At 45.3% G+C, this 24,682-nt stretch overlaps 1 protein-coding gene across 4 annotated transcripts in view; it reads left to right on the top strand.

Moving 5' to 3' along the window:
* The first annotated feature begins 11 nt into the window (after positions 1–11).
* traf6 (TNF receptor-associated factor 6) overlaps positions 12–24,682 on the top strand; it is a 38,782-nt gene continuing 14,111 nt past the window's right edge. Inside the window, exons 1-4 of one of the 4 annotated variants that reach the window (XM_069896035.1) lie at positions 12–167; positions 7,221–7,517; positions 14,756–14,906; positions 24,078–24,236. In XM_069896035.1, coding sequence (XP_069752136.1) covers positions 7,249–7,517; positions 14,756–14,906; positions 24,078–24,236 — 579 coding nt within the window. In that variant the 5' untranslated portion in view covers positions 12–167; positions 7,221–7,248. The other 3 variants (XM_069896041.1, XM_069896044.1, XM_069896037.1) reach the window with 3 other exon arrangements.

Raw genomic sequence — 24,682 nt, forward strand, 5'->3', positions numbered from 1 at the left:
AGTAGGCGGAGGGGCCGCGAGTGGAGGGTTGGGGTGCGTCGTCTCGACCCGGATTTCGTGACGGGAGTCTTTCCGGAAGCGTTGCATCGAGAGATCAATTCGGATTAAAATTAAACTGCGGCCAAACGTAACGGCTCTGGAGTGGTAATTGAGGCCGTTGGGTTGAGGTTTGTAACTCGGGACGTGGAAAGCGTGGCTCCGAGCGGAGAGGCCGACTGCTCGCGAGAAAGGCGGCACCGAACGTGGGGTGGGAGCGGGAAGGGAGGTGGAGGGAAGCTGAGAGGTGGGGGTAGGGGATGGTGCGGGGGAAGGAGAGGGGCCAGGGAAGGCAGGAGGATGGGGCAGAGGAGGAAGGGGGGACCCCAAGGAGGAAGAGGGGGAAGGCGGGACCCCAAGGAGGGGGAAGGCGGGACCCCAAGGAGGAGGAGGGGGAAGGCGGGACCCCAAGGAGGGGAAGGGGGAACCTCAAGGAGGAGAATGGGGGACCCCAAGGAGGAGAAGGGGGGACCCCAAGGAGGAGAAGGGGGGACCCCAAGGAGGAGAAGGGGGGACCCCAAGGAGGAGAAGGGGGGACCCCAAGGAGGAGAAGGGGGGGACCCCAAGGAGGAGGAGGAGGGGGGACCCCAAGGAGGAGGAGGAGGAGGAGGAGGGGGGACCCCAAGGAGGAGGAGGAGGGGGGACCCCAAGGAGGAGGAGGAGGGGGGACCCCAAGGAGGAGGAGGAGGGGGGACCCCAAGGAGGAGGAGGAGGGGGGACCCCAAGGGGGAGGAGGAGGGGGGACCCCAAGGAGGAGGAGGAGGAGGGGGGGACCCCGAGGAGGAGGAGGAGGAGGGGGAACCCCAAGGAGGAGGAGGAGGAGGAGGGGGGACCCCAAGGAGGAGGAGGAGGGGGGACCCCAAGGAGGAGGAGGAGGGGGGACCCCAAGGAGGAGGAGGAGGGGGGACCCCAAGGAGGAGGAGGAGGGGGGACCCCAAGGAGGAGGAGGAGGGGGGACCCCAAGGAGGAGGAGGAGGGGGGACCCCAAGGAGGAGGAGGAGGGGGGACCCCAAGGAGGAGGAGGAGGGGGGACCCAAGGAGGAGGAGGAGGGGGACCCCAAGGAGGAGGAGGAGGGGGGACCCCAAGGAGGAGGAGGAGGGGGGACCCCAAGGAGGAGGAGGAGGGGGACCCCAAGGAGGAGGAGGAGGGGGGACCCCAAGGAGGAGGAGGAGGGGGGACCCCAAGGAGGAGGAGGAGGGGGGACCCAAGGAGGAGGAGGAGGGGGGACCCCAAGGTGGAGGAGGAGGGGGGACCCCAAGGAGGAGGAGGAGGGGGGACCCCAAGGAGGAGGAGGGGGGACCCCAAGGAGGAGGAGGGGGGACCCCAAGGAGGAGGAGGAGGGGGGACCCCAAGGAGGAGGAGGAGGGGGGACCCCAAGGAGGAGGAGGAGGGGGTCCCCAAGGAGGAGGAGGAGGGGGGACCCCAAGGAGGAGGAGGAGGGGGGACCCCAAGGAGGAGGAGGAGGGGGGACCCCAAGGAGGAGGAGGAGAGGGGGGACCCCAAGGAGGAGGAGGAGGGGGGACCCCAAGGAGGAGGAGGAGGGGGGACCCCAAGGAGGAGGAGGAGGGGGGACCCCAAGGAGGAGGAGGAGGGGGGACCCCAAGGAGGAGGAGGAGGGGGGACCCCAAGGAGGAGGAGGAGGGGGGACCCCAAGGAGGAGGAGGAGGGGGGACCCCAAGGAGGAGGAGGAGGGGGGACCCCAAGGAGGAGGAGGAGGGGGGACCCCAAGGAGGAGGAGGAGGGGGACCCCAAGGAGGAGGAGGAGGGGGGACCCCAAGGAGGAGGAGGAGGGGGGACCCCAAGGAGGAGGAGGAGGGGGGACCCCAAGGAGGAGGAGGAGGGGGGACCCCAAGGAGGAGGAGGAGGGGGGACCCCAAGGAGGAGGAGGAGGGGGGACCCCAAGGAGGAGGAGGAGGGGGGACCCCAAGGAGGAGGAGGAGGGGGGACCCCAAGGAGGAGGAGGAGGGGGACCCCAAGGAGGAGGAGGGGGGACCCCAAGGAGGAGGAGGAGGAGGGGGGACACCAAGGAGGAGGAGGAGGAGGGGGGACCCCAAGGAGGAGGAGGAGGAGGGGGGACCCCAAGGAGGAGGAGGAGGAGGGGGGACCCCAAGGAGGAGGAGAGGAGGAGGAGGGGGGGACCCCAAGGAGGAGGAGGAGGAGGGGGACCCCAAGGAGGAGGAGGAGGAGGGGGGACCCCAAGGAGGAGGAGGAGGAGGGGGGACCCCAAGGAGGAGGAGGAGGAGGGGGGACCCCAAGGAGGAGGAGGAGGAGGGGGACCCCAAGGAGGAGGAGGAGGAGGGGGGACCCCAAGGAGGAGGAGGAGGAGGGGGACCCCAAGGAGGAGGAGGAGGAGGGGGGACCCCAAGGAGGAGGAGGAGGAGGGGGGACCCCAAGGAGGAGGAGGAGGAGGGGGGACCCCAAGGAGGAGGAGGAGGAGGGGGGACCCCAAGGAGGAGGAGGAGGAGGGGGGACCCCAAGGAGGAGGAGGAGGAGGGGGGACCCCAAGGAGGAGGAGGAGGAGGGGGGACCCCAAGGAGGAGGAGGAGGAGGGGGGACCCCAAGGAGGAGGAGGAGGAGGGGGGACCCCAAGGAGGAGGAGGAGGAGGGGGGACCCCAAGGAGGAGGAGGAGGAGGGGGGACCCCAAGGAGGAGGAGGAGGAGGGGGGGGGACCCCAAGGAGGAGGAGGAGGAGGGGGGACCCAAGGAGGAGGAGGAGGAGGGGGGACCCCAAGGAGGAGGAGGAGGAGGGGGGACCCCAAGGAGGAGGAGGGGGGACCCCAAGGAGGAGAGGGGGGACCCCAAGGAGGAGGAGGGGGGACCCCAAGGAGGAGGAGGGGGGACCCAAGGAGGAGGAGGGGGGACCCCAAGGAGGAGGAGGGGGGACCCCAAGGAGGAGGAGGGGGGACCCCAAGGAGGAGGAGGGGGGACCCCAAGGAGGAGGAGGGGGGACCCCAAGGAGGAGGAGGGGGGACCCCAAGGAGGAGGAGGGGGGGACCCCAAGGAGGAGGAGGAGGAGGGGGGACCCCAAGGAGGAGGAGGAGGAGGGGGGACCCCAAGGAGGAGGAGGAGGAGGGGGGACCCCAAGGAGGAGGAGGAGGAGGGGGGACCCAAGGAGGAGGAGGAGGAGGGGGGACCCCAAGGAGGAGGAGGAGGAGGGGGGACCCCAAGGAGGAGGAGGAGGAGGGGGGACCCCAAGGAGGAGGAGGAGGAGGGGGGACCCCGAGGAGGAGGAGGAGGAGGGGGGACCCGAGGAGGAGGAGGAGGAGGGGGGACCCCGAGGAGGAGGAGGAGGAGGGGGGACCCGAGGAGGAGGAGGAGGAGGAGGGGGGACCCCGAGGAGGAGGAGGAGGAGAGGGGGGACCCCGAGGAGGAGGAGGAGGGGGGACCCCGAGGAGGAGGAGGAGGGGGGACCCCAGAGGAGGAGGAGGAGGGGGGACCCCGAGGAGGAGGAGGAGGGGGGACCCCGAGGAGGGGAAGGGGGGACCCCAAGGAGGAGGAGGAGGAGGAGGGGGGACCCCAAGGAGGAGGAGGAGGAGGGGGGACCCCGAGGAGGGGAAGGGGGGACCCCGAGGAGGGGAAGGGGGGACCCCGAGGAGGGAAGGGGGGACCCCGAGGAGGGGAAGGGGGGGACCCCGAGGAGGGGAAGGGGGGGACCCCGAGGAGGGGAAGGGGGGCCCCCGAGGAGGGGGAGGGGGGCCCCTTAAATCGCTGGGTTGGTGATATAACGGGTAGGTCTGCCTGCACCCATGACCCAATAATCGCACCCAGGTCCCAGGAGGGCTACCCGGGTGCTGCAATTTTAAAGCATCTACTCAAGCAGCCCGCAGCCTGGTGTGAGTCCTTTAACCTCAAGTTGCTCACAAGATGCCAACAGCTCACTGCCTGTATGTGCCCTTCAGCTGCAGAGCCCCTTGCTGGTCTGCCATGGTGGTCACCGAACTTAAGGCTGTCTCCTTTACCGGTGGATGTTCTCCCTGTTACTGGTGCCCTGTGCCAGTTCGCTGCTCCCCTGGAGTCTGCAACCCCTCTTGGCTGCTGCCATCTTGGGCGAGACCAGCAGTCGCAAGATTCTAAATAAAACACTGTCGGCTCCTTTGTCAGGCTGTTTTTTAAAGCCTGTAGGGAGCTGTCAGCAAAAGGACAGGGCGGTAGGACCCTGCAGGGAAGTGACATGTCTCAGCTCCCCACTTTCTCTGGGTCCACACCAGTGGCAGTGCTGCCATTACAGCAGCTTGCCATTACAGCAGCTCTGGTAATGCCGCCATATTTTTTTGCTGAAAATCTGAGCCAGTTACAGGTGGTCAGCACAACAGTGGCGCAAGTGCAATTGCTCAATTAATACTATCTAATCTTAAGGTTATAGCATAATTGTTTTCCAATAAGGAATAAAGAAGGCTTGTATTAATTATATTGTTATCAATATTATAGGATCCATAAGAAATAGAGAAGGGTGGGGTAAGAGGACAGAGTGGTGGGGGGGGGAGAAGAAGTGAGGGAGAGTGGAGGGGAAGAATGGAGGAATTGGAGAAGGGTGGGGGAGTAGGAGAAAGTGGGGATAAAGGGGTGGGGGGGGAAGAGGTGAGAAGTGGGGAGAGGAGAAGAGGAGGGGGAATTGGGAGGGGGGAGTAGGGAAAGTGGGGCAGAGGGAGGGGGAAAGTAAGGGAGAGGAGTGGGGGCCGTGGAAGGACCAGAGATGAGTGGGCGGAGTGAAGCAAAGGCTCATAGGGCAGGAGTAGAGATTGAGGGAGGGGGTGGAGGAAAGGGAGGAGAGAGAGTGGGGGAGGGAGGTGAGTGAGAGGGAGGAATCAATTTAATGTCATGAATGTCACGAGATTGGTTGTTTACTAGCAGCATTACAGGTCCAAATATTGCTATTAAATTGTATTTAAAAAAAATAAATTTGGTGCAAAAAAAAAGAGAAAGTGAGTAGTGTCTTGTCCATTTAGAAATCTGATGGCTGAGGGAATAGAAGCTTTTTTTTGTGCCACTTGATGTTCGTCTTTAGGCTCCTATGCCTCCTTCCTGCCGGTAGTTGTGTGAAGAGGGCATGGCCAGGGTGGTGAGGCTCCTGTCTTAAGTCACCACTTCTTGTAGATGTCCTTGATGGAGTGCTGACTGATGCCCATGATAAATGCTGATTGAGTTCATAACACTGCCTTCTTTTCCTGTCCTGTGCATTTTCACCCCCCTTAGCAGATTAGGTGCTTTCACACTGAGATCTCAGTAAATTGGCGTTTTCAACGACCTGTGTTTAAGGTAGGATCGGAGTGTACACACTGAACCAAGAAAAGCCAGTTCAGTACAACCTTTTACATAGGAGCCCGGTATCCCGGTGCAAAAGGAGTCAGGACCTACAACATTACAGCATTGGCGTCGCAGAAAGGTGGGTAAGCCTTCTACGCTGGAGCTGATGTGAAATGCATCGTCTCTGATACTATCTATCTTGGTCAGCAAAGTACCAGGATGAAAATGACCCCCCATCCCATGCTGGTTGTGTTCACGCAGGTAAGTGAAATGGTAAAAAGACCATTAAATTAGTCTTTCAAGGGCAGTGTGAAAGGACCTTGTGATGCAAATGGTCAGAATGCTCTCATTGGTACACATATAGAAATTTGTAAGAGTTTTTGGTGACTTGCCAAATCTCAAGCTCCTCACGAAGTATAGCAGCTGGAGAGCCTTCTTCATGATTGAGTCGGCATGAAGGCCCCATGTTAGATGTTGATATCCAAGAATTTAAAGTTCTTAACCCTTTCCACTGCTGACCCCTCGATGAGGACTTATTCGTGTTCTCCTGTCTTCCTCCTGAAGTCCACAATCACCTCCTTGGTTTTGCTAATGTTGAGTGCAAGGTGTTGTAACACCATTCAACGAGCTGATCTGTCTCTCTCCAAGACGCTTCCTCATTGACACATCTGATTCTGCCATAACACTGTTGTCATTTGCCTAGCATATTTGTAGATTGCATTTGAATTGTACCTAGCCACGTAGACATGGGTGTAGAGCAGGTAGAGCCGTGGGCTAAGCACGCATCCTTGAGGGCACCTGTGTTGATTGTCAGTGATGAGGAGACATTATTTCCATTTCATACTGACTGTGGCCTTCCAATGAGGAAGTCAAAGATGCAGTTGCAGAGTGGGTGCAGAGGCCCAGGTTTTGGAAGTTGTTGACCAGCACTGAGGTATAATGGTATTGGAAGTCTGTGAAGAGTGGTCTGATGTATGCATTGCTATTGTCTAGCTGATCCAGAGTTGAGCTGAGAGCCAGTGATATTGCATTTGCTGTGGTAGGCAAATTACAGAGGGTCCAGATCTTTACTTGGGTATGAGTTAATTTTGCTGTTATCGTAGCTCACCCTGCTCTTAATGGGCACTGGGATGATTGATGCCCTTTTGAAGCAGGTGGGAACCTCCGACTGCAACAATGAGAGATTGAAAATGTTCATGAACACTTTGGCTCGTTGGTTGGCATAGATTTTCAGAGAGGGTAAGAGGGAGTGATGGGGTGGGAGGGGGAGAGAGGAGGAGGTGGAAAAGGAAGGAAGAGTGGGCGAGAGAGAAGAGATGGAAAGGGGAAGGGGAAGATTCAGGGGAAAGAGGAGGGATGGGTTTGCATATAGAGGGAAGTGGGTGGGAAAGGTCAGTGCTTGAGGAATCTGGTGCGATTGTGGAAGGAATTGGTGGGTTCAGAAAGTGATAGGTTGGGTTTGTTGCGGATACTTTCTGCTTGTGTTTTAGGGCTGAGAAAAGATTTACAGGGGCACGTGCTGGTGGGGAAGGGTTTGCGAGGGTAAATGTCTGGCTTTCTCCCTGACTAATCTTCATGTAAGATCTGCATTATTGATACTGATATGGACCATAACATCCGGCAGCATTATCTGCTGCTAGGGGTAAAAAAATCTCCAAGCCCAAAGAAGGCTCGAACCAGCGCCTTGACAGTTGTTACCTCTTCTCTCGGGAATGTTTTTGCTGTCTGATTAAATGAGCAAGTTCGTTTAGCAACTGTCCAAATTGGCTGCTATTCATTGCAATACCGTTGCTGTTGTGTTGCAACAAAAATCAATTTGAGATCACTTATGTTTACACAAGTGGAAAGCGTCTAATGCTGGAAAACCTTTGATAACCTGCTGCTGTGACCCTTCTATCAATTTGAATCAAATTTTGCTTAACTTGGTTTTCCATTCCAGGGTGATGAACCACTTTGTTCACTGAAGCATGACCAGAATGGTGGAGTGTGATAGTAACCGTGATTCCACATTCCAGAGCTCGTGTTGCTCTATGAACAATAGCATGACAGATGATTGCAGCAACCATGGGCAGTACTCCCAGACTGTCTTTGAGGAGGTGCAAGGCTATGATGTCGAGTTTGACCCACCATTGGAAAACAAATATGAGTGTCCGATCTGTCTGATGGCATTAAGGGAGGCTGTCCAAACACCCTGTGGACACAGGTTCTGCAGAGTCTGCATTGTGAAATCTATTCGGTCAGTGATTTAATTCAATTTTTTAATCTATTGTGCGTGCAGTGATCCCATGTTCGAGATCAATTGCTTTGATAATTCCTATAAAAAGTGGTACTCATTGGCTTTAGAGCAATGCAATACTGTTGTGTTTTTGTTGCCTTGCACGATACGAAAAGAAAGTAATGCAAGTTGCTAGCCCAAGGCCCCCAAACTTCTTAGACCATCAACCCCTTCGTGAATTTTCTTGATCCTTCATGTCCACTTGGCTGGGCGGGAGAGTTGGGTGGTGGCACTGGATGGGTGAGGGTAGCTACCAACGGTACAAAGAACACACACATCTCACTTCTACACTCCGTCCATGCTCTTGTTCACTCTCAACTTATTCAAAGGCTGAAGACATATCAACAAAGCAGCCACCAAGGCCCGCTCTTGTGAGAGGTTGGCCACCGTTGCCATAGGCGCTATTTTTTGTTGATGCACTGCTTTCCACAGCAAAAGTTCACACAGCAAAAGTTCAATTGACCCCACCCCTGCCTGGTATTTTGTTGACCTGCCCCCCACTTCCTTTCGACCCCCTGGCATTTATCGACCCCTTGCATAATCCCATCGACTCCCCCCCCCCCCCACAAACTGGGGTCGATATCGACCACTTTGGGGTCCTCTTTGCTAACCCAATAAATAGTTCACTTGTTAAATTCTCTTGTGAAAACAATCATTATTAGCTGCAAATTGTTCATGTTACTGAGTCAATAACCCAGAGTCAAAATCCTATCATGGCAATTCAAAATTGCTTTTTGGTAGCTTCCAAGGGAAAAAAAAATGTTCATCAGTAAATGGGGATAAATTGCACATCAGTAAATGGGAAATTTTTCAGATGATTCTTAACAATGGTAACATGTCATAGAGAAGGAAACCACCACATTGGGGTTCTTGTGACTCTACTTTTTTGACCGTGTAATTAAACCCACAATGTCCTGAGCAGGATCCTGCCAAGTCTAATCAGTTACGTGCAACTGGTATTCCAACAACTGGAGATGGACAGTAAACACTGGGCTTGTCATCAGCCGCATTATGAAAGATTTTTCATTTAGAAAACTTTCATTCCCTGGCTATTCTATTAGAATACAGTGTAATGTAGGTGCAAAGCGTCAGACTGGAAGTGGACACAGTGGATAAATAAAATGGCCAAGGGGATCACTGGGGTCTGACACCCTTTCCTCTATTGACAGCATTTACTGGGAAAGTTGCCCAAATAGGGTTTAAGGAATTACAGAAGTCCCTTTTCATCCAGCACATAAGTATCTTGAACCTACTCCCACCAAGGGAGGACTGCCAGGTTGGATATCTTCTTCCCACAGGCTGTGAGACTGATAGACTGTATCCTGTAACTCAGCCCGAATATTTGTATTTAGTTCAATTATTTGTGTCATCATAATGTACTGTGCATTGTGTTTTTTGTGCATGCAATATGGACTGGAGAGACACAGTTTTGTACAATTAGATGATGATAAACAAACTTGATGTACCCATAGTTGAAAAAAAAGAAAAGCGGGTTTTTTTTTCCCAATGTTGTGCCTGATTTTATGCACAAATCACTTGCGGACATTTAGGAAGGCAAATGATTTGAGCCTTTACCATTGTTACTGCTATTGAATGGAGCCTTGGTGGAAGCATGCTGAGAATATTGGGTACTGATCTGGGCTCTCTTTCATTGGAAGGGGGAGTACTTTTAAAGTCCGAGATGGAGTGTACTGATGATTTACTGAAATGATACTGAGGTTCATCTCATGAGGAGAGATTAACACTGGACCTGTGATCTGGAGTTCAGACAAATGAAAACCAATTTAATTGAAACCTGCAAAATACTTTTGTGCTCGGTAAGAGCAATGCAAGAATGATGTTCTCCTGGCAGAGGCGTTAACAACCAGGAATCCCAGTGTCAAATAAGGAATTGGGTTTTCAAGGCAGAGATGAGAGGAAATTTCTTCACTCAGTGGCTACAGAGTCTTTGGGAATCAGTACCCAGATGGCTGAAGTTGTTCAGATGCTTAGTATATTTCAAGACAAATTTTGAGGTGACTAAATTGGCTGAGCTATACACATCAGAGGTTGAAGCCTCACAAGAGCTACAGAGAAACCTTAGTGTCTGTGTCCAAGGACCCCGGGAAGCAGTAACACAGGTTGATCAAAAGCCATACAACATACTTGCCTTCATTAGGTTTGGTGATGAATATACAAGCATGGAAATTGTGTGGTGCAGCTATTTACAACATCGGATACTTGGAATATTGTGTGTATCTCTTGTCATCACTCTAGAGAAAGGATGTAATTGTACTGAAGAGGGTGCAAAGGAGATTCACCAGGATGGAACATTTCAGCAGTGAGAAGAGTAGATTGGCTCGATTTGTTTTGGAACAGAGGACTAGAGACTGAACTGGTTGAGGTATTCAAAAAGTGCATAGATTGGATAGATAGTAAAAAACATTTTCCTTCATAAGTTTTTACTGAATGGTGGAGCAAACATGAAGAGCTGAATGACTGGTGCCTTACTTATATTTCTCTTGTTGTTATGACATACCTGGTGGATTAATTACCACTAAATTATTTAAAAATTGATTGAATAATAGTTTTATCTCCAGTCAGCTGAATGACTTCAGTGGGATTCTTTCTAATCATGTATTACAGTCAGCTAGTTGCCTCTAACTATAAACATCCAACTATTTTTGAAAATTAGAAATAGTTTTATTCTGAGTATACGAAATAAATTATTGTCGGAAGTAAGTCCTTGTTTACATGAATATGATTAGCCAAACTTCTTGTTCAATTCAGTTTTATGGGCTCTGATGCATCGGGCTCTGATGCATCGAGCTCCCTCCCATTGTGTTGGAGGAAAGATCGTCCTGATCAGTTGTAGAGAATGGTATTTCAAGCATTTGATTAGTGCACTGATTCTTTGACTTAAGCTTCCTTCAATGAACATTAATTGATTTACTTATATATGCTCACCCAACTGTTCATCCACCAGAAATTGTGAGCCACCATGGTTAAAGAATGATGGAAAAAATAGCAAACATCAGTTTACCGGAGGGAGAAAAGATTATTTTTAGCAAGGAGCAGACACTGTATTAGGCCACTGTAGATTAGGAATTTGGAGTGGTTTTCAAATGCCTACAAGAAATGGAAATAGATGTGATTGCAAGGGGTATATTAAAATTTATTTATTTAAAAAAAATGTTATCAGTACTATTCACAGCACTAACGATGAGATTAAATAATTTTTAAAATTACACTGAACAGAAGAACCTAGTTGAAAGGTTAACATTTTAAGATGTTAAATCCAATCATATTAAAGCTGTGAGCCCCAGGTTCTTGGGTTAATCCAACTATGATCTATTTTCAAACCATCTATTCAGTTTCTCTTTCAATGCTTACATAAGACAAATAGCCTGAATCTCATAAATTGTATCTCAAACCTGATATTCTTCTGTTCTGACTTCTCTTGCTTGCACTTTTAAGTCCTTTCACACTTGCAATTGATCCCAGGAATCAAACGCTAATCGGCCTTTAAAGTTGCAAGTGTGAAAGCAAAATCAGCTCAACGCCGATGCCAGATGATGTCATCTCGCGCAGGGGATTGACTGCCTCGACTTCTAGTACAATCCCCAGCGTCTGCAGACCCCGGTGTTGCAATCAGGCAAGTGTGAAAGGGCTAATTGAATTATAGGATTGAAATGACCCAAGTTTTTGCGTGAGTGCAGGAAGAAAAGATTAAAATGAAGGTATAAACTTTGCCCTGGGAAAGTTGCAGTGGGAGAGAGGGAGAAAAGAAATAAATAGTAATAAATAGCAATAGCAGACAATTTTTAAACGTCGTGGGAAAATTGGTAGTACTGTAGCGCACAATTTATAAAGACCATGGGGAAAAAGCGAGGGTAGCCCTGACTTCCCAGAATGCTGTGCGGCAGAGAAACCCCTCTGAGTGCTCTGTGCATGCAGCCATGCATACAGTCCTTTCTCTGCTGCATGGAATTCTGAGAGGGCAGGTCCACCATTGCTTTTCCCTGTGATATTTATAAATTGTATGTGATAGTGCTACCAACTTTCCCACACTGTTTAAATTGTACACAATAGAACTAACAACTTTCCCACATTGTTCAAATTATATGCAATAGTGCTACCACGCTATATAAATCGTGCACTATAGCGTTTCCCACTGTTTAAAAATTGTTTGCTATTGCTATTTATTGCTAGCACTTTCCCACGTTCCCTTATAAAGGTAGATCTAGGACAGCACAACAACGACAGGGGCTGAACGGCTCATAAAGCTTAATTATGTAATAATTATGCATGATTAATTTTGTTCAAATATATGATCAGGATTTAGGGCAGGTCCACCATCACCTGATGCTTCATGACATCACCAGTGGAAGATAGAACAATCCGAACCCTGGGGATGGCTCCTTGCAAGTGTGAAAGCGTTCATTGTCCCAGTTAGGAGTGGTCAAGTGTGAAAAGCCAAACCCCCCCCCCCACATCCTATCCCAAGACACTGAACAACCAATTTAGAGGGATGCACGTGTGAAAGGAAGTTAACATTTAAAAGAACAATGGAAACAATATTTTCAATGACTGCAGGATTTAGGTTGAGTTCTTTTTGCCTCCGGTGAATATTAATCTCTAACCTTTCCATTGTCACCTGCCTCTGAAAAGGATGATGTTGCTCCTTGTATGTGGTCTCATTTAATTAAAATTCTCAGTTTTTAATTAGATTTGTTGTCAAAATACCCATTTATCTAGGGATAATTTAATTCTTTGTATGATTGTTGCTGGTCCAAAAATCTGGATGGATCATATAATACCCATATAACAGATCCCATAATAGAGTATACAAATTTAAATTTGGTTTATTAATACAAACTAAATATGAAGATGTGGAATGTTTTAAACATGCCCTGAATTGTTGTCATTATTAGTGTAATTCAAGATATAGGAGTCACTTTGAGAATGTTATGTTTTAATTACAGCTGAATTCTGTAAATACAACATTTTTTGTTACATTTTAAGTTAATCATTTTGCATGTTTCCATCTTGAGGTATAACATGACCACAATTTGAAATATTAAATGAGGTAACTAAAAGCTTGCTCAAAGCATTATGGTTTATGGATCTGGATAAATGGGTGCTATATAGCACAGATGATGATCAGAGACCCTCAGAATGTAGGGCATAGTTTACAATGGCAGAGCAGAGAGAATGTGAGAACTACAAGAAACTAAAATCAGAAGTGTAGAGTTGGAGTATTTAAGAGATGGCAAAGCGGACACAAGTCTATGTAAGGATTTAATCACCTAAGTGGAAATATTAATGTTGATGGGAACCAAATCTGTAGACACAGAGCTAGAGGTACAGCATAGTATGTGGTTTATGAATACAATGATTAGATAGTAAAATCATTTATGGAAGATTGAACAGTAGGTGAGCTAAAGCTGGTAGTTTTATACAGGTGGATTCAAGATGTGATCGAGACAAAGGATCTGGCAAAATTCTTGCAAAGAATCATGTGAAACCCAATGAACTGGACATGAATGGAAGAACTGAAGTTATTACCTTCCTAATGCTTATTTTTTCAATTTCATTCTTGGCAATCTGTTATTTCCAGTGTATATTCCATTGGTAAAAAGGCCAATTGTTCAACATGTATCCTGTTTTTTGAGTCCACTTGCTTTGATTCATGGGAAACATTGGTTTGGTAATGGATCATATTTTCACCTTGGCCTGAAAAAAGAATGCACCCATATTTAGAAACTGGCATATTTATGTCTGGGTATAATTCATCAACATCCTCTCAATAAATTTCACATTGGCCCGATTAGCTTGATGATTGCCTATCACTGCCTTGATTTGGAGATTGATGTCTGGAAAGGATATGACTAGGTTTAATTATCAGTTTTAAAAAAGGCACATGAGGGAGCTGTTGGATAGATAGTCTGACTAATGGCAATATTGCTTCTGTCAAACTGAACAATGAATATTTAACCCAAGAAGGATATAATTTTTCCTTCTTATTTTTGTGTTGAAGCTACTAAGCATCAATTATATTACAATGTCCATCAAGTATTCCAGGGCTGAAAGATGATTAAAAGCTTTAACACAATTGCTACATTTCGTTGTCGAGAACTACACTCGCCACGTTGCTGTGAAGTCCTACATGTCTTCTTAAAAATAAAATTTCAAAATTTAGACATGGACAGAGAGGCTTGGAGAGATGTTGTGATACTCTTATCAAAAATTTTCAATATAGATTTAATACTGAACTCTTTGGTGCAACAGGAGGGAATGATTCTTCTTTATCTCTGGTTCAGTCACATGATTTCTTTTTTGCCTCACTTTTGGCGAGGCGAGCAATCTTACCTAAATGGAAGGATGCTGCCCCGCCTACTCATGATCAGTGGTTACATGACATCATGTCCTGTTTAAATGTGGAAAAGATTGGTTATTCAATTAATAAGATTCCAGAAGTTATGGGGTCATTTATGACTCATTATCTTACTTTATAATTTTACTCTAATGTAATTAAATTGTTTGACTTGTATCTCTTCCATGTTCTTTATGTTAATTTTTACAAACTTTTGTTTTTCTTTTAATACCAATCTGATAACATCTGGCAACGTGGTTAGGTAAGGAGGTTGAGTTTTTCTCCTCTCCTGTTTTATTCTTTCCTTTTATTAGGGTTAAGATAATTACAGATAATTTAATCCCTTTGATTTTACTACTGATTACTGACAGAGTTTTAGGCTGTTACTGGTGGTTTTATTATTTAGTAAAATGAGTGCAAGCTGGCTCCTAAAGTGAATGTAAAAGCCCCCACAGCAGTGCTGAAGGAGGTGTGGCCCTGCTGACCTAAACCACATTTCCTTAATCAACTGCATCATAAACAGGTTATATTTTTATTTTTCTCGTCTGTTTGTCAGAGCTTGCTGTGGCATAGATAGTCTGCCCATTTTCTACATTGCAGTTGTATCTTCACTAAAGGAATTTTGGAAGACCCAGTTTGTGTATTATAAAAATGAAGTCCAAGTAGGTTGTTCTATCCCAGAGCCACCTGAAGTGAGACTCACAAACCCCTTGGTTTGTAATCCATATTCAGCTGTAATTCACAAGTAATGAGTGAAACTAGGAAGCAGTTGGGATGTGGGAAGTGATTGGGAATGGGGGTGAAATGTTGATTCTAACCATTTTCTATTTGAAACCTCCCACAGGGATGCTGGGCACAAGTGTCCAGTGGACAATGAGATGTTATTGGAAGCCCAACTTTTCCCAGATAATTTTGCAAAGCGGGAAATTCTTTCTCTGACAGTCAAATGCCCTAACAAAGGTTGTTACCAGAAAATGGAACTGCGACATTTGGAGGTTGGTTTCAAGAAAGCATTTTATTATTCATTGGACGTGAAAATTGTCATTTATAAATTTATCCTTTTTTTTCCAAAATATACTCGTCTTATTGGGCAGCACATTATAGGAGCAAAATAAATGTCCATTATATTAGACTAGTTTTGTTGCTAATAGCTGTATCCAGTCCTCAAATTATTAACACAGCCATGCATCGACTTGCATCCAGGTTACATTCTCGAAGTGGGGAAGCAAATTGATTTGGGTGTAAGTCAATCATTATAAGGTGGAATATACTTTACAACACAAGATTCCATGATACACTTGCATATTTACCTAAGCCTCTATATTGAACATACACATATTACACATATATACTGTACTATAGTTTAGGTGGATATGGTGTACTATTATATGACTAGCAGCACAATTGCTTTGTTTTGGCTTTTGAGCCCACGTGTCAAATGTATGATGCGTGACAACATAAGCTAACACCTGTCAACGTCAATCCCGGCGTAAATTTTACAATTTTTATTAAGGTGATGTCAGACGTATCTGCGATGGTACATTACTCGATCAGGTATAAGTCGAGGTATGGCTATACACTAATTACCATCACAGCATCTACCTTTCTTCCTCTTATAAAGGAAATAATCTCAAAGTTATTCCCAATGCTATTGTGGAGGAAGAGAAGAATAGATCTAACTGCAAAAGGGAGAGATTTAAATTCATGAAACATTGGAATTGGTTCTGAGGAAGGCATCAAAGCAAGACAGCTACATCCTTACTTGTCTGGAACCAGTGCTATTGCACTTGTATTCACTAGCTAGTTGAAAATGGCACGGGGACAGGAATCTAAGCAGGACTTGAGGATCAAAGATACAGGGCAAGGTTAAGGACTTTATTCCCTGAAGCATAGAAGAATGAGGGTTAATTTGATAGAGGTATACAAAATTATGAGGGGTATAGATAGAGTAAATGTAAGCAGGCCTTTTCCACTGAGGTTAAGTGAGAAAGAACTAGAGTTAAGAGGGAAAGATGAAATGTTTAAAGGGAACCTGATAGGGAACTTCTTCATGCTAAGAGTGTGGACATACTACCAGCTAAAGCAATAAATGTGGGCTATATTTTGACATATAACAAAAATTTGGATAGATGTTTGGATAGGAGGGGTGTGGTGGGCTGTGTTCTGGATGCAGGTCATTGGGATAAGGAAGGATAATAGTTTGGCACAGACTAGATGGGCTGAAGGGCTTGTTTCTGAGTCTATGTTTCCAGGATGACTAGAGAGTGAAGAACAAGAACAGTAAAGAGAATAGAATGCAAAAGCAGAAGGCAGGGAAATTAGGGATAGACAAATGGGACCAGTATACAAAAATAAGATAAGGTAATGCAAATAGGCAGAGGTGAACTTGAAGGCTTTCTATCATTTTGTACAAAGCATTCATAATAGGTGGATGAATTGACAATACTAATAAGTGTAAATGGGTGTCAGCAGGTCACCAATATAGAGACATGGTTGCAAGGGGGATCAAAGCTGTTAATTTAATATTTAGTGAAACAAGATAGTCTACATATACTGTGATTGTAGTAAACACATCAAAATACTGGCAGAACACAGCCAGGCTTTTCAGCATCTATAGGAGACAAAGATATATTGCCGACTTTTTGGGTCTGAGCCCTTGAAGGAAAAGTCAAAATAGGCAGATGCAGGATATATCAAAAAGTCTCAGAACTTAAATAATGGGGGAGGAATTCAGACCAATAACAGATATGATAAGGGACTAGGTGAGGATTAATCATGTCTGTGAAAGGAGACAGGGAAAGGAGAGATGACAGGGGTGGGGGCAGGGGGAAGAAAGCCAGAGAAGTTGATATTAATTGTCTGGGGCCCTGATGTGTGAGTGCAAGTGGAGCATCTCCTGCAGTCAGAAGGGGATGATTGGTGGGGAGGGAGAAATGGACAAGGAAGTCACTGAGAGAACAGTCCTTGCGGAAGGCAGAGAGGGGAATACGTGTCTAGTGGTGGGATCGCATAGAAGGTGGCGGAAATGGTGAGGAGGATGTGAGGACTAGTGGGGTGGTAGGTGAGAACAAGAGAAATCTTGTCCTTGTTGCATGTGGGGGCAGAGGGGGCCAGGGCAGATGTGTGGGTAATGGAGGATATGTGGGTGAATGCCAAATTGATGGTGGTAGAGGGAAAGCCATGTTATTTGAAGAAGGAGGACTTCTCTGATGATCTGGCATGGAGGCCCTCATCCTGAGAGCAGATGAGATGGAGGAATTGAGAGAATGGAATGGAATTCTTGCAGGAAACAAGGTGGGAAGAGGTATAGTCAAGGTAGCTGTGGGAGTTAGTGGGTTTATTGAAGTTATCTGTTGAGAGTCTATCCTGAGATGGAGACAGAGATCAAGGAAAGGGAGAGTGTTGCTAGAGATGGGCCAGGTGAATTTGAGGTTGAGGTGGAAGATGGCAGCAAAGTGGATAAAGTCAACGAGCTCATCAAGGGTACATAAGGCAGCGCAAAAGTAGTCATTAATGAAGCAGAGGAAGAGTTGAAGGGTCTTGCCTATGTAGGATTGTAGCATGGATTTTTCCATGTAGTCAACAAAAAGACAGGCATAGCTGGGACCCATGGCTACCCCTTTAACCTGGAGAAAGTGGAATGAGTCAATGGAGAAATTATTGAGGGTGAGAACAAATTCTGCCGGAGGAGGGTGGAGGTGGATGGGAACTAGTTGGTTCTATTATCCAGAAAGAAATGAAGGGGTTTGAGGCCTTCAATATAGGGAGTGGAGGTGTATATGGACTGGATGTCAATGGTAAATATGAGGCAATTGAGTTCAGGGAACTGGAAGTTGCTGAAGTGATGGAGGGCATGTGAAGTGTCGTGGATGTAGGTGGGGAGGGACTGGACCGGGGGGACAAAACAGAGTTAAGGTAAGAGACCAATTTGGTGGGATGGGAGCATGATGGGTCTATCAGGACAGTTGGGTTTGTGAATCTTGAGTAGGTGGTAGAAACGGGCAGTACAGGGTTAAAAAGCAATAAGGTTGGAGGCCATGCTAGACAGGTCACCGGAAGTGAGGAGTTCAAAGATGGTACATGATACAGTGATTTGATGAGTTTTGGTGGGGTCCTGTGGGAGCGGTAAGAGGAGTTGTCTGGCTTCAGCCAGATAGAGGTCAGTGCACCAGACCACAGCAGCACCATCCTTGTCTGGAGGTTTGATGGTTAGGTTTGGATTGGTGCGGAGAGTGTGGGGGGCCATGCATTCCAAGGGGGTGAGATTGGAATGAATGACGGGAGTAGTGAAGTTGATACAGTTGAAAATATAAAGGTCCAGAGCAGATAGAAGACAGGAATGAGGTGACCAAGAGGAGGAAGATGGTTTAAAGTGAGAGAAGGGATCAATTGTTGGGGGGGGTTGGTGGTGGAGAATCATGGTTGTGGAAGTAAGCATTGGCAGAAAAAGCGTTCATTGTCATGACATGCGCGGAACTCGTCAAGGTTCGGGTGAAGGGAGATGAAGGTGAGGCTTCGTAAATTTGAGGAACAACACCTTCCAACCGGATGGCATCAATATCGACCTCTGGTTTTTGTTAAAACCCCATCTCCTTCTCCCATTGTCTCACCTTTTCCTGACTCCTTTTGCATGGACATGATAAATTCTCACCTCGTCCCTTATCATATCCAATTAATACCTTTTGTTGGTCTGGATTCTTTGACTTTCTGATATATCCTGCTTCTCCCTTTTCTGATTTTTTTTTTCTCTCTCTCTTTCCTCCCCCCCCCCCCCCTCCCCCCACCTCCCCGAAGAAGGGTTCAGGCCTGAAACATTGGTAATATATCTTTGTCTGTCCTGTAGATGTTGAATAGACTGGCTGAGCTCCTCCAGCATTTCAGTGTGTTAACTTAATATTTAGACATAGTTTAGTTTTGGAGAGACAGAAGAGTAGGGTCCTTTTGAGTGGAGGAAAAATGTAACTAAGGAAAGAATACACTGGAAGTATAGTGGAACCATTCTCAGTTGGGGCCACAACACCTTTAAGGAGGGATGGGGGTCAATGGACTGAAATCATAAAGTATATTTTTTTCATGTAGTCGGTAGAACAGAAGTATGGAAGAAACCAACTAAACCAGACTGCTTCACAGGGAAGGGGACCCTTTGAGCAGAGTCCCAAGGGGGCCACATTAGGTTGACAACAGTTGAGAAAGTTTGTATAGTGCATGGACCCCAAACAAGTAGCCACATTAGATAAAAATAAAAATCAGTATGTAATGGGAGCATTTTAAAAAAAAAAACAGTACAATCATAAATGGAAACCGTAACCCAATCTTCATGAAAGTTAATTGCCTTGGATATGATAGCCATGAGAACAAGTTCATAACACTTATGGGATAGTTGCATAGAGAAATATTTTATGGAGATAACTGGTTGTGGGTAATGTAACATTAGTGAATAATCCCCAGGAAGTTGTGATCATGGCAGGATAGCATGTTTAATTGGCCTTGGGTCAAAAAAAATTGTAATAATTATAGAATGATGGTGGACTTAGCAAGAGGGTAGAGTTAATGAACTATCAGGAAAGATGGTAAGCAAACAGTGGCAGACATTCATGGAGGTAATTAAAGTTTCACAGGTTGATTCCTGTATTTAAAAAAAGGACTGTAAATGAGATGAATCATGGTTAACCAAGGAACTTAAGGAGAGTATTAAGTTGAAAGAAAAGGACCACATAAGGAGGTAAAAGTTAGGTATAGATACCAAATCTGAGATAAATTCAGAATCTAGCAAGGGACAGAAAAGAGAATAGGCAACTGGTGAGGATTGTTAAAAACAGCGTTTCCTTCAAAATATGAAAAATGAGGTTCAAGTGAATATCGATTCTTAAGAGAATAAGGCTGGGAATAGTTGTTGAGAATTAGGAAAAAGCAATGGAGTTAATATACAATAAAACCCATGTTATCCAGATTTAAAACAACTGGCACCCTCAAGCAACTAGAGAATAAATAGGTTAAAAAATACAAGTTTAAAATTTGCCCGCCTCACTTGTTAATTCTAATTCTCCAATCCAGACAACACACAATCTCAAGCAACTGGAAAATTCATCCCCATATGTGCTGGATACCAGGGGTTTTACTGTTTTTTTGAATTGGTCTTTACTATGAAAATGCCATTAAAACTAAATAATATTGGAGTGGATTGAAATATTATTTCCACTGCCAGAAAAATAGTATTGGGCAAATCAATGGGTCTAAAGGATGATGGGTCCTCTGGCTGAGATGGCTTGCATCTTCGGGTTCTGAAACCAAGGCTAGTGACATAGCAGTTGTAACCTTTAAAAAACATTAGGTTTTGGAGAAATACCAGAGGATTACTAATGCAACAACATATTCAAAAAGGAAGGCAAACTAGATACCATTTGTCCATTTATTCTCAGTTGTTTTGAATTAATTATAAATTAAAAAAATAACAGCAGACCCAGGCTTCATGAAGATGAAATCGTGTCAGACAAATTTATTAGAGATATTTGAGGAAGTCACAAGGGGTTGTCAAGAGCCAGTGATGTTGCAGGTAATATATTGGCATGGATAATAATGAGTTTACTGTCATACACATGCTACATGTGCATGAAATTCTTGCTTGCTGAAGCCAGTCAGATGATTGTAAAGAAAAGCTATAATTCAACCTAACTGAATTAAATTAAAAGAAACAATAGATACGTGAAATAACCATTCTCAGTAACCCTAGTGCAAAATAAGTGCAGATAATCGATGATTAGTGTACCAAGGGGAAGTTTAAGATTCTGATAGCTATTGGAAATTGTTCTTGCAACAAAAGGAGCTGATTTTTAACGTAGCAGTAAGAAGGGGCTGTGACCACAGTGTTGACTGCCTTCTTGAGGCAGTGCCTCGCTTAGATGTCTGCAATGGGTGGAGGTCAGAGCCTGTGGTGAACCTGTCTGGTATCATGTAGGAAGTAGCGAGTAGGCATAAAGGCTCATTTTCAGGAGGGATGCCACGGATAGCAGTGGGGTGTCACAGACAGCAGTTTTGCACCTGCTTACAAAACTAATGATTTGGGAGGAAGGAAACAAAGGTACAGTCATCAAAACGTAGTTGATTTAATTTTTTTAAAAATGGATGGGAAGGCAAGAATAAGGGATGTAGTCCTGAGGTTTAGTGAGCGAACTGTGAGTAGTATGACCCTTTATTTTATGCCATGTATTGGAAGTTTGGCTGTTATTTTAAAAAAAAATGTGTTGGGTGGAAGAGTAAATACCTCCATGTTGGAAAGAAAGGTGCTCTCAAGATTCACTTTTGTTCATATCTTGGGCATTTGATTTCTGTGCATTTCTGATTCGAAACTCATTTTCCAAATATGCTGCCATTTCTTCATTAATAATTTATTCCAAACAACTGATAATGGACTGATCTTGTAAATAAAGGAATGACAGAGGACTTTCAACTCAAGGTTATTTTGCAAGACCTGGATAAGAGTGTGCAAAGAGCACCATCAAGTTGACCATCTCGAACTCTGATTCTATCCGATTTTTGAAACTGCAACAACCATAGTGCATCTGCAATCCTGAGAGCTATGTGGATAACATTTTAAGAGGTGTTCACCCTTCAGTTTAAGATTGGGAGACTGGGCACTAGATGATAGCAGACAAACGAACAGGGAGAGAGTAAAGGAGTTTCCAAATTAGATCATCCCCTCTAACTGATATTCAGAGCTGGTGAGGTTAGGTGCTCCAATTTGGGGGCGGGGGTGGGGGGTTATCAGCAGACTAAAATCCAGGGCACCTGGATGAGAAGAGGGAGGGAGGTCAGCAAATTAATTGTTGGGAGGGGCAGGCATGAATGTGATTTTTTTTTTGTTGCAGATAGAGGTCTAATTCTACCACAGAACATTGCCTCCCTGATGCAAGTGTCAGGATGAAACTGAGCAGTCATGCAGTGCAATAAATGGGTGGGTGGTGAACAGACCAAGGTCATGGTCTGAATCAGCAGAATTGAGATGGATAGAGGGAAGAGATCTGTAGTAAAAACACACCAAAATGCTGGAGGAACTTAGCCAGACTTTTCAACATTTATATGAGGTAATACATTTTAGGCATGAGCCCTTCAAGGAAAAGTCTGCAGATTTTCATGTTTCACTCAGGGAAGAGATTTAGCAGGTTTTAGGGAACTGAATGTTATGAGCCCAAAGGACCCCAAAACCCAGCAGCAATAGACATTCACCAAGACAAGTAATTTTTAAAACAAAAGTTGTTTTTAATTGTCTTTAAACATGAAAACAGAATCAAACTTTAACTTATCTCTATTAACTTAACGAACCCAAATTAACCCCCTTCTAATTTTAAGCGTATGTGTATGTAGTGTGTGTGCAAATTTAAGAAAAGTTCTTAGGTTCACAGTTCAATCTCACTTCTCCTTCCAAGTTCTCTGGATGGAGGAAACTCTTATACTGTGTACAGAATTTAACATGTATGAAGTTTACCAGGCTTTGGTGCTCGAAAGGTAAATGTTTACCATTCAGGAAGGTTCTTGTAGGGTTTGCAGAGAGATGTTGTTCCAGGATTTCCACAACTGAGGTACCACCATTAGTCACCGCAAGGTCTCGCTGATGAAACTTGCCCCATCAGGGTTTTCCAGATGACATATAATTTGGCTATTATTGAAACAAAGTTGATGGGAGAAAAGCAATGGTAGTTCAGTGTTCTTGACAACAGAATTTTCAGTGAAGACTATAAAGAAATGCATGCCAATGTTGGTTAAAGTAAGTAGCCTCAGTGAAAGCACTTAGATTGAATTAAAGATCAACAAAAAGGCATCACATTATTATGCACCCTCACCCCAGCAATATTAGAAAAAGACAGGATAAAATATGTACAAATTATTTTTGACAAATGCATAATCAATATGACCGCTGTAATTACATATTTCAGCAACATGCTTATTAACTAAGATAGTCAGTTATAAAAAATGTATTAATATATTAAAAATCCAAGAGGCTAGAGGATATGTTGGATGGCACATTAAAAGACCTGCTCTTATTTTGTGACAGGGGCTTGGTTTAGACTGATGGGTATACTAGTGCAAGTAGACCAGGAAATGCACAATACATAGTAGAATATTGAGAAGTATAGACCAATAGACGGAGGAATACCATTTCTGTGATGACTGATGTAAGCACAATAGGTAGGTAGTTCAGGTGTAAAGTTGGAGTTAGAACAGTTTAAAATGTAGTCTATAATTTTATTGACAATAGCACAGAATGTAAAGGCAAGGAGGTTATCCTAGAATTGGATAAAACATGGTATAGTCCACAAATAGAATATTGCATTTAGTTCTCATTAAATTGTATGAAGACTAACTTGGAGAAGGGTCCAAAAAGACTTTGGAACTATCTACATTTAGCCACAAGGAAAGCTTGGTACTTGGAACACAGGCTCTTGAAAGGATAATTTAATTGAGGTAGATAAGATTCAGAGGATATACAAGCTGTATGTTTTTTCCATTATCTGAAAGATCGATAACCAGAAGATAGTAATTTTAATTTATTTGCAGAAGAATTAGAAAACAGTTGAGGAATTTATTTTAATCTAGAGTGTGATTTTTTTTTTTTGAAAACTGTAGCAACCTTTTATCAATTTCTTTAAATTTACCCCCACTGCTCACTGAATAACAAAGGGAAATAGTCCTTTTGTATTCACTCTATCTTAGCCTGTCAGTTAAATCTGGAGCTGGTTAACAGAAGCACAAAGCATGGTGGGGACACATAAACTTGGTCACTTAACTGTCCATGTGCTCCATCTAAACAAATGCTCAGTATTAAAGGTAATACTAATTTCCTCCCAAGATCTCCCTCACTGCTTCCATAGCGAGACCCTGGGACTGGATGAGATCAGGTTGGAGAGGATGTGTGCAATGGTGAACCAAAGTAAAAAGAGAGAGCTAGGATGGATGGTGGAGGTTGAGGAGAATGACTGAGGTGTGCTAATTTTGAAGGTTCAAAGTCAAGAGTTCAGATTTATTGTAAGAGAACATGCATTGTGTCACATTCATCCCTGAGATTCTGATTCTTGAGGTGTTGAACAAAACCTGGGAAAGTGTGACTAATTTAATTCTGCTTTTTTGCCAGCAAGATTTGCCATTGACACTTTGCACCCTGTGTATTGCAGGATCACCAAGAGCTGTGTGAGTACGCCCTTGTCAACTGCCCACAATGTGAATCTCTGCTCCAGCGAAAGGAGCTGCCAGAACACATGGATTTGGACTGTCCCAAGAGGCCTGTTGCTTGTGAAAATTGTTCCATGTTGATGCCCTATGAGGAGAAAAAGGCAGGATTTCTCTTTCTAAAGCCCTCATCATTTCTTGAAGCTAATGTAGCGTGTGAACTTCTTGTTCTATATATTCCTTAAAATATTATGGTATTGCTTCCCTTTCTGAAAATAATTTGTCTATTTTATTTCCTCTTTCATCATTGCTGTGGAATATATGCCACCTGGCTGAAGGGATCTGTGGAAGACATCTTTTGCAAACCAGAATTCTTCAGAAAACTTGGAAATTTCAGGATTTATGTATATCATTCTTGGGCTCTCAGGCTGAGGTACTTGTCTGATTAGACTGGAAAAGTTGCATTTTCCTTGGAATATATGCCATTCTCAGGGGAACTTAGAAGTATTTAATAAAAAATGTGGAGGTCTTGGACAGTGTGGATGAAGATAAATTGTTTGGATTGGTAGATGGGCAATGAAGGTGATTGGCCCAAGATTCAAAAGTGGCT

The sequence above is a fragment of the Narcine bancroftii genome, chromosome 1, assembly GCF_036971445.1.
Source record: "Narcine bancroftii isolate sNarBan1 chromosome 1, sNarBan1.hap1, whole genome shotgun sequence".
NCBI classification, from domain to species: Eukaryota; Metazoa; Chordata; class Chondrichthyes; order Torpediniformes; family Narcinidae; genus Narcine; species Narcine bancroftii.